At 50.2% G+C, this 13662-nt stretch overlaps 1 protein-coding gene across 1 annotated transcript; it reads right to left on the bottom strand.

Moving 5' to 3' along the window:
• Positions 1-268: 268 nt before the first annotated feature.
• On the bottom strand, positions 269-12687 carry amt (aminomethyltransferase). Its single transcript, XM_066697560.1, has 9 exons — positions 12469-12687; positions 5303-5470; positions 4378-4458; positions 3878-4009; positions 3690-3768; positions 3325-3470; positions 3019-3199; positions 2666-2821; positions 269-2460 (listed from the first exon to the last, which is right to left on the bottom strand). Exons 1-9 carry the CDS (start codon positions 12580-12582, stop codon positions 2276-2278), a joined length of 1242 nt encoding a protein of 413 aa, XP_066553657.1. The 5' UTR covers positions 12583-12687; the 3' UTR covers positions 269-2275.
• Between the last annotated feature and the right edge of the window lie 975 nt (positions 12688-13662).

Here is a 13662-nt window from a genome sequence, read left to right as displayed (position 1 = left end):
TCGTTCCTGTCGCGACGCTTCCTGGTTGTTGGACTGATTTAAACCCCATTTCAGACAATCATGAAACAAACTGACCAAACCAGAAACAGAGATTGCGTTTTGATAGTGATTGTGTTGCCTTTTAATGGATTCATGTGTGTTTGTTACATATTAAACGTTTTAGTCAACTTCAATAAATCATTAGCAGTCATGCTTAAAAGGGACACTTTATTATGACTGATGATTAAATGAATGGCTTTTATTTCAAAAGTAAAACCAAAACCATAACCACTTCTAAAAATGTTGTCTTTATTAGATTAAAAAACAACATGTTAGAAACACAGAAAATAAACTCAATGTAGGTAGGATACAGAGATAGGATCAGTTCAGGACCGTACACCATTTCAGTCACACAAAACACAATGATGTCACAACGCCTGTTCAACCGGTTTGTTGCTGTCGAGACGAGCTCATAGCCACAGTGGAAATTAATGGATTTCCTGACATGGGGGACTCACTTTATTACTGGGCACAGCGCTCCTGTCCAGTGGCACCTCACTCTTTATCATCCACAACCTCCCCGGCCCTCATCATTGCCCTCACTTGCATTCTTCTCTCGATTTCTTCGTAAGACACGATCAGATCGGCTTTCACGTCAGCAGATCCCCTGACAGGGACGACACGACTGAAGGTTATCTGACAGCAGCCAGGGTTTTCTATCGATCCTGAGTGAAAGCCAGACCGCGTCCAGAGAGCACCGTGTACCGCTTACACAGGATAGCTTGTTTGTTTTCGTAAAAAGGAAAATGACAACACAGTTCTACCGAAGTTAACTGGCAGCAAAGCAAACTCATTGGGGAAAAATAGGATCAGTTAAGAGTAAAGTGCGAAAGGTGTGGTGCTGTATTTTTTTTTTTATTCAGTAAATCATTATAAAACTGAAAAATTGCTATAGGATTCACACTTGGTAAAGTCCCCTTTAATCGGAGGTTGAGGGCAATCGCGAGCACCTGCACAGAAACAATCGACTCTTAAACTACAATGCGTCAGCAGCCTCGCTGGCAATTGCAGGAGAACAGGATCTGCAAGCGCACAGTCCCGTCTGCAACCGAAACACAAAAGAGCTGGGTTTACGGCGAACAATGAAGAGCAGGGACGCCCTGAGTCATGTTTCATGCGGTTCGGCGCTACTGTACATGAATCGCTGCACAGGGCAGGTCAGTGAGTCACACTAATCCACGCGGTTTCTACAGAACGGCAAGGACTTTGTTTCACTGTCCGATTTTACTTCCCTGGCCCCAGGAAGAATCTTTATAACCTGGTTAAGGGTTTGCACACAACACAAATTGCGTTTACAGCTGTAACACGGTCGACACCAGAAAATCTATAAAAATACATATCAGAATAACTCGTCACAGTTCCACAGCGCATCTCTCCGTTATTGATTTCGAACACGTTTAGTCACGTTAGTCAGATCAATTAATCTAGATTGAAAGTAAGAAACAAACAAACAGAAATCTATGAACCTGCTTTAGTTTCGGCTCTTTTTTGGCAGGAGATGATCGAGTGAATTCAAGGCAGACAGGTGTGTTGCTGTAATTGATAATGTTATCAGTAGGGGGCGGTTGGTAATTAACACCAGTAAAAGGGTTTCTGGAGACACTGAGCTGAAGCTTCTCCACTGATCAGCCGTCTCTGTGGGTAACGCACAACAGACCAGGAAGGGAATGCAAAACCACGCCAGACAATTCAACAATTACAGTCAGGTCACAATCCTGGAAGGCAGTGGCCCCAACCTGTCAACCGTGATCTCCCAGGACGTGTAACCGATACGCACCAATCCCCCCGCCCTCGACAACACGGCAGTGTAGAGCGCAAGCCTTTGGGCAAACATCAGGTAGATCTGATTATTTATTTCTTAGATCTTCCACATAAAGAGGCTGGGGCCACGGCTGTAAGGATGCCCGATTACTAGGTAGTGGTTAACAAAACAAACACGTCCTGGTTTCTACAACATGAAGTAGTTTGTTTCTGTTTTGGCAAATTTGGACCAAGTTCTGATACGTAAATGATATATTTTGAAAGCAAATATAGAAAAGAAGACAAACAGAATGATCAGTATTAGGTTAGACTGTTGTAAACGTGCCTGTCCTCAGGACCCCAGCCATGACTGCCCTCTGTTGGCACACCAGTCAATAACACACTCCGCCAGGCGTCAGGGCTGAAGTGGAAGGGGAAGGCACTGGGGGTGGAGTCAGTGGGCCGGGGTCAGGGGTCAAGGGCCAGAGGTCAGGGGTCAATTCCCCTGGCCGGTGTAGTAGTGAGTGGACACAAAGGGCATGCGGCTGACCACGGCGTCCACCGGCCTCTTCCTCACCTCCACGCGCACCGCGGTGCCCACCTTGCTGAATGCCGCCTCCACATACCCCATGGCAATGTTCTGTTTCAGGCAGGGTGAGGGGCAGCCGCTGGTCACCTCCCCTGAGAGAGGGAGGAGAGAGGAGAGACGAGTGTGGAAGAGGATGCAAGAGGGAGGGGAGAGAAAATGAGAGACAAGGATGGAGGGAAGAAGAAAAGGAGCACAGAGAGAGAGAGAGAGAGAGACACACACACTAGTGAACTCTCAGTGCACACGTACACACACAGGAACATGCAGAGGCGGACGGCGCCGGAGGGTTCGACTCACCGATGACCTGGCCGTCAGGGCTCAGGATGGGGGTGTGCTGGCGGACGGGGGGGCCTGTGGACAGCAGCCCCACCCGCCTCCTCCGCGGCTTGGCCTTGATCTGTGGCACCACCACCGCTGCCCCGGGGAAGTCCATCGCCGCGCGCCGCCGCTTCCCTGCCGAGAGGGATGAGGGGGGGTCAGCCTGTATCGGTCCAATCTCTATCCCTCAGTCTGTATTGGGAATAGTGGCCCTGGGGCCCCCGGGAGTCATGTACCGCAGTATAGATGTATTCAATATATAAGGATATGAAGAAGACTATGCGGAGGCACAGGGAGTTGACTATGATGGAGGTGAAGGTCAAGGCAAGCACCTATAGTCCACACCAGGCTGGCCTCCACGGGGGTGGTGGTCTCGTCGATGTCGCTGCCGTACAGACAGAGCCCCGCCTCCAGCCGCAGACTGTCCCTCGCCCCCAGCCCCGCCAGCCTGACCTCGCCGTCTCCCAGCAGCCTCTCCGCCAGCACCACCACGGACGCCCGCGGCACCGAGACCTGTGGGAGCAGAGCGGCGTCACAGAGGGACGGACAGATGGACACACAGATGGATAGAGACTGATACACTGAGGGACAGGGAGAGAGAGAGGCAAACAGACGAATGGAGGGACAGACAGACTCGCCTCCACGCCGTCCTCCCCCGTGTAACCACAGCGTGTCACTCGGCACCCGGGAATCCCGAACACGGTGGTCACGACGCTGGTCATGAAGGTCAGCTTGCTCAGGTCATCAGACAACCCTGGCTGAAGGACCCGAGACATGGAGGGACCTACGGAGACCCACAGGGGACAAAGTTCACATTATATATTATTAATTATATATGTATATTAGAGGAAATAAAGTAAAGACTGAAGAAAAGGAAAAAGAAAAGTAGGGACTAAGTAGCTTCCCTCTGACCCCGGGGACGGCCACCCCACAGGGACGTCGCGAGACACTCACCCAGAGACGCTCACCCAGAGACGCTCACCCCTCGGCACGAGACACTCACCCTGCAGCGCGATCAGACTCTCGTCCAGAAACTCCAGCGAGGCGTCGTGACCCGCGGACTGAAATTCCTTCAGCCGGTCCTGAGAGAAACGACACACTTAGTGAATGGGCATCGCAGGCTCTCTCCCTCAGGAGGTCGCGTCTAAACGGGGTCAAGCTTCACTGCGGCCACGTGCTCCGTGGGCTCACCTGCATGTGGGCTGAGTCCTTCTCCGAGCAGCCGGCATTGGACACCACGTACAGGTAGCCCTGGTCCGTCCTGGTCACGATCAGGTCATCTATGATCCCCCCCTTCTCGTTGGTGAAGAGAGACAAGGTGCCCTGTGGACGGAGAGAGGGAGGGAGAGAGGGAGAGAGAGGCGAAGCAAAGTGAGGGAGGGCGAGACACCAGGATGACAGCCTAAACCCTGGTCCTACCCAAGACCATGATGTCAAGCCAACCCAGTGCATCTCTACACCCGATTCAGTTCACTCAGTGAAACGCAACCCGGACCGTTCGAGAGCCGCAGTTCACTGGTGCTCGAACCCCAGCCAGAGCCACGACATAACTCATTTCATCACTTCATTAAAATGTGCACTTTTGCTAAATGACTCTTTATTTAAACACCCTGATCGCAGCCCACAGACCATCCCTAGCTGTCCCTGCACCCCGAAATCACGCTCGGTCACATTTTGAATTCACTCCATACCTGGTTGTCCTTCAGCTCTGCGATGTCCCCCACGATCAGAGACTCCATGAACCGCACTCTGTCCTTGCCATGGATCTTGGTCTGCAGCAAAACACAAGGCGTTCAGCTCAGCTAGGGTCAGGGGTCAGGGACCCTCCTGCACAGAGCCCCCCCCACAGCCTGGCAGGCTGCTGTTCAGTGCAGAAGCCACTTTGTTGTGCTCACTTCCACATTTAAACTCCAAGAAGCAGTACCTGTGCAATGAGACTTCCCCATATATGAGCTTCATTTAAACAGGGACTTATTTCCCGTTTACGTTCTCTCTATAAAGCAGCAATTCCTCAGTAAAGGCGCTATATTATACAAAGACTAATTAAATACGGATTAAATAATCATAATATTAAATATGATTTATTTATATGATAATGGCCTTGAAGCGAAAACAACCAAAAGAGGGTCCCTGTGGTACAGGAGGTGGGCAAGACTGGGCTGCAACTGGCGTGTAATTAATTCATTATACTGTATCTGTGGCAAATTCTTAACTCAATCAAGCCCTGGTGTCAACATCACCAGGAGGAGTGAGAGACGACAAACTCATTTGGGTTGTTTTTTTGTTTCTTAAAACTCTGATGGCCTGGGTGATGTGGACCAGTCTGTGTACTGTACCTGCAGGGTGACTGTGTGTGTGTGTCGTACCTGTAGTGTGTGTGTGTGGGTGTGTGTCTGTGGGTCTGTCTGTGTGTGTCGTAACTGCAGCTTGTGTGTGTGTGTGTGTGTCTGTCGTACCTGCAGCGTCAGTGTGTCTGTGTCTGTGTATGTGTGTTTGTCATACCTGTAGCATGTCTGTGTGTGTGTCGTAACTGCAGCTTGTGTGTGTGTGTATCTGTCATACCTGCAGCGTCAGTGTGTCTGTGTATGTGTGTCAGTGAGTGTGTGTCTGTCATACCTGCAGCATGTGGCTGACATCGAACATGGAGCAGTGCTGCCGGGTGTGCAGGTGCGAGGCGATGTGGCTGTCGCGGTACTGCACCGGCATGCTCCACCCAGCGAACTCCACCATCCGCCCGCCCTGCGCCCGGTGGAACTCGTAGAGCTCCGTCCTCTTCACCGCGCCCTGCGACACGGGGAGAGATGCACTTTAAATAGGCACTTCATTAATCTGCATCCTGATGCTCCTGTGTGCTTGTGTACTACACACTGCTACTGTGTTACTGCGACTTCTCTTTGCCCCGCCTCCCGTTAGCTCATACCTGGGGCTCCACTCGTCAAGTCTGCACTTGTCCACTCGCTGTGCACTGCAGTGAAACAGACCAAACTCGAGTCTTTTATAGTTGGAAATAATACTAATAATAGCAGCTAATCTAATCCGTTTCCAGAGATGGACTCAAAGCCAGGGCACTGATAAAGCAGCCCTCCCTGCCAGGGCAAGGTTCAGCCCACGCCGGGGACAGACAGCAACCTTTGCTCCATCGACACCAACGCAAACGAATACAAACTGGCTACGACTAGTGCCTCCCCAGGGCCGTGTGGTCCAGGGGTCCGATCTCTGCGTCTCACGCAACGACAGCAAAAAACCAAACACAAAAACAACACTGCTGCCAGAGAGGATGCGTCTCCTCTTATTCATACAGGCTAGTTGATTCCCCGCAGCGCCTGGCTTTCTCTGCTTCTTAATGGGCTCATTATCGGGGACGGACACGGACACACACACACACTCACACTCGTGCACAGAGAGGGGGATTGGGAAGTGTTCCCACAACCGTCAAAGTTGAGAGACTCTTAAAGCGGTAACATGTCTTTCCTGCTCGTTGACATTCACGGGATGGACTTTGACATGAACTCCGCGAGGTCCTACAGCCCGGCTTCATCTAAAACGACCGGGCTGGGGTTCGGACATGGTGCGTGTAGAGAATTTACATCATGGGTCAAATTCAGGGAGTCAGCAGAATCTGTTTCACAGCTTAAGTGTGACAGGATGATAATGGCGCTGATTAGGCAGAACAAAACACACAAAACCCAGCCGTGGTTACTTCACTGGCAACCCTTCAGACAGTCTGCACTGCTCTCAGTGAAAAGGGGAAGCCAGCAAAGGTGGTGCAACAGCTGCAAACACCATGACTGCACACAACTAAAGACTGGTGTCTGACAGTCACCGCCCACACAACACAGCCCGGGTTCTCCTCCGCCGCTCTCTCCGTCTCTGTGTCTGAGCGGCTTTGAGCGGCTCAACGTCATAGTAAAATCACAAACACATTCTTTCAAACACACAGGTATGACGCCATATTAAATGTTTTTAAAATAAACATTTCATTGACTTGTGTTTAAATGTGCCTCCCCTTCTGTGCATTTCTTTTCTGGGGCCATGCCCTCCTCAGGGGAGCCCCGCACCGCGGCGTGTCTGTGCGTGCGCAGGTGTGGCCCAGTGTGTCAGCTGCCTGTCCAGAACAGTTCGTGTTTGAGCAGATTCCCGCAGTTCTGCACAGATCTGCAGAATCCCAGCGATCCCACTGGTGGAGCCAAGCAGATCTGCGGACATCTGCGCTACACGGACGTAACCATTTTCTTTATTTTCGTCATCTGCGTTTCGGCACTGCCCCTGGCCAAACCCGGGCATCTGCTGCTCTGGGCAGCGCGGACAGCTGGCACTGCCATCATCTCATGCAGAACAAACACGCGTGCGTTTCTTCCACAGCCAAGGAAAGCACAACGGACGTGACTGAGTAACTCACACACCACACACACTGTACCCTGTGTAACTCACACACTGTACCCTGTGTAACTCACACACCACACACTGTACCCTGTGTAACTCACACACCACACACACTGTACCCTGTGTAACTCACACACTGTACCCTGTGTAACTCACACACTGTACCCTGTGTAACTCACACACACTGTACCCTGTGTAACACACACACCACACACACTGTACCCTGTGTAACTCACACACCACACACACTGTACCCTGTGTAACTCACACACTGTACCCTGTGTAACTCACACACCACACACTGTACCCTGTGTAACACACACACTGTACCCTGTGTAACTCACACACCACACACACTGTACCCTGTGTAACACACACACTGTACCCTGTGTAACTCACACACCACACACACTGTACCCTGTGTAACTCACACACCACACACTGTACCCTGTGTAACTCACACACTGTACCCTGTGTAACTCACACACACTGTACCCTGTGTAACACACACACCACACACACTGTACCCTGTGTAACTCACACACCACACACACTGTACCCTGTGTAACTCACACACTGTACCCTGTGTAACTCACACACCACACACACTGTACCCTGTGTAACTCACACACTGTACCCTGTGTAACTCACACACTGTACCCTGTGTAACTCACACACACTGTACCCTGTGTAACACACACACCACACACACTGTACCCTGTGTAACTCACACACTGTACCCTGTGTAACTCACACACCACACACTGTACCCTGTGTAACACACACACTGTACCCTGTGTAACTCACACACCACACACACTGTACCCTGTGTAACTCACACACTGTACCCTGTGTAACTCACACACTGTACCCTGTGTAACTCACACACACTGTACCCTGTGTAACACACACACCACACACACTGTACCCTGTGTAACTCACACACCACACACACTGTACCCTGTGTAACTCACACACTGTACCCTGTGTAACACACACACCACACACACTGTACCCTGTGTAACTCACACACCACACACACTGTACCCTGTGTAACTCACACACCTCACACACTGTACCCTGTGTAACTCACACACTGTACCCTGTGTAACTCACACACCACACACACTGTACCCTGTGTAACTCACACACCACACACACTGTACCCTGTGTAACTCACACACCACACACACTGTACCCTGTGTAACTCACACACTGTACCCTGTGTAACACACACACCACACACACTGTACCCTGTGTAACTCACACACCTCACACACTGTACCCTGTGTAACTCACACACTGTACCCTGTGTAACTCACACACCACACACACTGTACCCTGTGTAACTCACACACCACACACACTGTACCCTGTGTAACTCACACACTGTACCCTGTGTAACACACACACCACACACACTGTACCCTGTGTAACACACACACTGTACCCTGTGTAACTCACACACCACACACACTGTACCCTGTGTAACTCACACACCACACACACTGTACCCTGTGTAACTCACACACCACACACTGTACCCTGTGTAACTCACACACTGTACCCTGTGTAACTCACACACACTGTACCCTGTGTAACACACACACCACACACACTGTACCCTGTGTAACTCACACACCACACACACTGTACCCTGTGTAACTCACACACTGTACCCTGTGTAACTCACACACCACACACACTGTACCCTGTGTAACTCACACACTGTACCCTGTGTAACTCACACACTGTACCCTGTGTAACTCACACACACTGTACCCTGTGTAACACACACACCACACACACTGTACCCTGTGTAACTCACACACTGTACCCTGTGTAACTCACACACCACACACTGTACCCTGTGTAACACACACACTGTACCCTGTGTAACTCACACACCACACACACTGTACCCTGTGTAACTCACACACTGTACCCTGTGTAACTCACACACTGTACCCTGTGTAACTCACACACACTGTACCCTGTGTAACACACACACCACACACACTGTACCCTGTGTAACTCACACACCACACACACTGTACCCTGTGTAACTCACACACTGTACCCTGTGTAACACACACACCACACACACTGTACCCTGTGTAACTCACACACCACACACACTGTACCCTGTGTAACTCACACACCTCACACACTGTACCCTGTGTAACTCACACACTGTACCCTGTGTAACTCACACACCACACACACTGTACCCTGTGTAACTCACACACCACACACACTGTACCCTGTGTAACTCACACACCACACACACTGTACCCTGTGTAACTCACACACTGTACCCTGTGTAACACACACACCACACACACTGTACCCTGTGTAACTCACACACCTCACACACTGTACCCTGTGTAACTCACACACTGTACCCTGTGTAACTCACACACCACACACACTGTACCCTGTGTAACTCACACACTGTACCCTGTGTAACACACACACCACACACACTGTACCCTGTGTAACACACACACTGTACCCTGTGTAACTCACACACCACACACACTGTACCCTGTGTAACACACACACCACACACACTGTACCCTGTGTAACTCACACACCACACACACTGTACCCTGTGTAACACACACACTGTACCCTGTGTAACTCACACACTGTACCCTGTGTAACTCACACACCACACACACTGTACCCTGTGTAACACACACACTGTACCCTGTGTAACACACACACCACACACACTGTACCCTGTGTAACACACACACCACACACACTGTACCCTGTGTAACTCACACACTGTACCCTGTGTAACACACACACCACACACACTGTACCCTGTGTAACACACACACCACACACACTGTACCCTGTGTAACTCACACACCTCACACACTGTACCCTGTGTAACTCACACACTGTACCCTGTGTAACTCACACACCACACACACTGTACCCTGTGTAACTCACACACTGTACCCTGTGTAACACACACACCACACACACTGTACCCTGTGTAACTCACACACTGTACCCTGTGTAACTCACACACCACACACACTGTACCCTGTGTAACTCACACACCACACACACTGTACCCTGTGTAACACACACACCACACACACTGTACCCTGTGTAACACACACACCACACACACTGTACCCTGTGTAACTCACACACTGTACCCTGTGTAACACACACACCACACACACTGTACCCTGTGTAACACACACACCACACACACTGTACCCTGTGTAACTCACACACCTCACACACTGTACCCTGTGTAACTCACACACTGTACCCTGTGTAACTCACACACTGTACCCTGTGTAACACACACACCACACACACTGTACCCTGTGTAACTCACACACCACACACACTGTACCCTGTGTAACTCACACACCACACACACTGTACCCTGTGTAACTCACACACCTCACACACTGTACCCTGTGTAACTCACACTGTACCCTGTGTAACACACACACCACACACACTGTACCCTGTGTAACTCACACACCTCACACACTGTACCCTGTGTAACTCACACACTGTACCCTGTGTAACACACACACCACACACACTGTACCCTGTGTAACTCACACACTGTACCCTGTGTAACACACACACCACACACACTGTACCCTGTGTAACTCACACACCTCACACACTGTACCCTGTGTAACTCACACACTGTACCCTGTGTAACTCACACACCACACACACTGTACCCTGTGTAACACACACTGTACCCTGTGTAACTCACACACCACACACACTGTACCCTGTGTAACACACACACTGTACCCTGTGTAACTCACACACCACACACACTGTACCCTGTGTAACACACACACCACACACACTGTACCCTGTGTAACTCACACACCACACACACTGTACCCTGTGTAACTCACACACTGTACCCTGTGTAACTCACACACCACACACTGTACCCTGTGTAACTCACACACCACACACACTGTACCCTGTGTAACTCACACACCACACACACTGTACCCTGTGTAACTCACACACCACACACACTGTACCCTGTGTAAGTCACACACTGTACCCTGTGTAACTCACACACCACACACACTGTACCCTGTGTAACACACACACCACACACACTGTACCCTGTGTAACTCACACACCACACACTGTACCCTGTGTAACACACACACTGTACCCTGTGTAACTCACACACTGTACCCTGTGTAACTCACACACCACACACACTGTACCCTGTGTAACTCACACACCACACACACTGTACCCTGTGTAACTCACACACTGTACCCTGTGTAACTCACACACTGTACCCTGTGTAACTCACACACCACACACACTGTACCCTGTGTAACTCACACACCACACACACTGTACCCTGTGTAACTCACACACTGTACCCTGTGTAACTCACACACCACACACACTGTACCCTGTGTAACACACACACCACACACACTGTACCCTGTGTAACTCACACACCACACACACTGTACCCTGTGTAACTCACACACTGTACCCTGTGTAACACACACACCACACACACTGTACCCTGTGTAACTCACACACTGTACCCTGTGTAACTCACACACCTCACACACTGTACCCTGTGTAACTCACACACTGTACCCTGTGTAACACACACACCACACACACTGTACCCTGTGTAACTCACACACCACACACTGTACCCTGTGTAACTCACACACTGTACCCTGTGTAACTCACACACTGTACCCTGTGTAACTCACACACACTGTACCCTGTGTAACACACACACCACACACACTGTACCCTGTGTAACTCACACACCACACACACTGTACCCTGTGTAACTCACACACCACACACACTGTACCCTGTGTAACTCACACACTGTACCCTGTGTAACACACACACCACACACACTGTACCCTGTGTAACTCACACACTGTACCCTGTGTAACACACACACTGTACCCTGTGTAACTCACACACCACACACACTGTACCCTGTGTAACTCACACACCACACACACTGTACCCTGTGTAACTCACACACCACACACACTGTACCCTGTGTAACTCACACACCACACACACTGTACCCTGTGTAACTCACACACTGTACCCTGTGTAACTCACACACCACACACACTGTACCCTGTGTAACACACACACTGTACCCTGTGTAACTCACACACCACACACACTGTACCCTGTGTAACTCACACACCTCACACACTGTACCCTGTGTAACTCACACACCACACACACTGTACCCTGTGTAACTCACACACTGTACCCTGTGTAACTCACACACCTCACACACTGTACCCTGTGTAACTCACACACTGTACCCTGTGTAACTCACACTCCACAGGCGCGTTTCAGCCGGTTAGATTTACCTCCGCGCTGCTCCGCCGCTCCTGCCTCACTGTCGGCGCCACAAGCCGCAGGATCCCCGTCGGGACTCGGACCCCGAGGCCGGCCCGGCCCCCCGCGATCGCCCGCAGCAGCATGTCTGTGTCGCGGCGTCGGACGAACTCCTGAGCGGCTCTGAACTCCGGACCCGAAATCCGCCCTCAGTGCAGAGCAGCAGCAACTCCTGTGCGCTGGGAGCGATGCACCCTGGGAAGTGTAGTTCTGAAATCATGAAAAACACAACAAAAACAAGTGTGCAGCAACTGACGTAGAGACACATGCCTTCAGAAACATCCTCTCTGGTGGCATTCATCAATAAAGACACACTGCAAGATCAAAGCAACCCCGAAACTCATTGTAACTTTGGAAGTTATTAAAAAATGAAGTGAAAGTTCATGGGTTATTGTCAATGTATTCTGGGTGTTGCAGTCTTTTATACAGCGCGACTTTTCTCATCAGATCAGCAGCCTTTGCACTTTTACAATCTCTTAAGAACATAAGAACATGAGAAAGTGTCCAGTCGAGAGGAGCCCATTCAACCCATCGTGCTCGTTTGGTGTCCATTAATAACTAAGTGATCAAGGATCCTGTCCAGTCTGTTTTTGAATGTTCCCACATTGTCTCTTCAGCCACATCGCTGGGGAGTTTGTTCAGATCGTGACGCCTCTCTGTGTGAAGAAGTGTCTCCTGTTTTCTGTCTTGAATGCCTTGAAGCCCAATTTCCATTTGTGTCCCGGGTGCGTGTGTCCCTGCTGATCTGGAAAAGCTCCTCTGGTTTGATGTGGTCGATGCCTTTCATGATTTTGAAGACTTGGATCAAGTCCCCACGTAGTCTCCTCTGTTCCAGGGTGAAAAGGTTCAGGTCCTCAGTCTCTCAGTAGGACTTTCCCTTCAGACCTGGAATAAGTCTGGTTGCTCTCCTCTGAACTGCCTCTAGAGCAGCGATATCTTTCTTGAAGTGTGGAGCCCAGAACTGTCCACAGTATCCAGATGAGCTCTAACTAGTGCATTGTACAGTCTGAACATCACTGCCCTTGTTCTCAATTCTACACTTTTGACAATATACCCTAACATCCTGTTTGCCTTTTTTATTGATTCCCCACATTGTTTGTATGGGGATGAATGTGTGTTAATAATAATTTATTTAAGACATTCTTCAAACACTGTAATTTCTTGTC

Source organism: Amia ocellicauda, chromosome 3, assembly GCF_036373705.1.
Source record: "Amia ocellicauda isolate fAmiCal2 chromosome 3, fAmiCal2.hap1, whole genome shotgun sequence".
NCBI classification, from domain to species: domain Eukaryota; kingdom Metazoa; phylum Chordata; class Actinopteri; order Amiiformes; family Amiidae; genus Amia; species Amia ocellicauda.
The sequence above is the reverse complement of the archived record's forward strand: the minus strand, read 5'-3'. Positions and strand labels throughout refer to the sequence as shown.

Coding starts and splice junctions, on each gene's coding strand:
- amt (XM_066697560.1), bottom strand. CDS start 12,582: ATGCTGCTGCGGGCGATCGCGGGGGGCCGGGCCGGCCTCGGGGTCCGA. Junction 4,459..5,302: donor ATGTCAGCCACATGCTGCAG/GTATGACAGACA, acceptor GTTTTGCTGCAG/ACCAAGATCCATGGCAAGGA. Junction 3,471..3,689: donor GAGTCTGATCGCGCTGCAGG/GTGAGTGTCTCG, acceptor GGGTCTCCGTAG/GTCCCTCCATGTCTCGGGTC.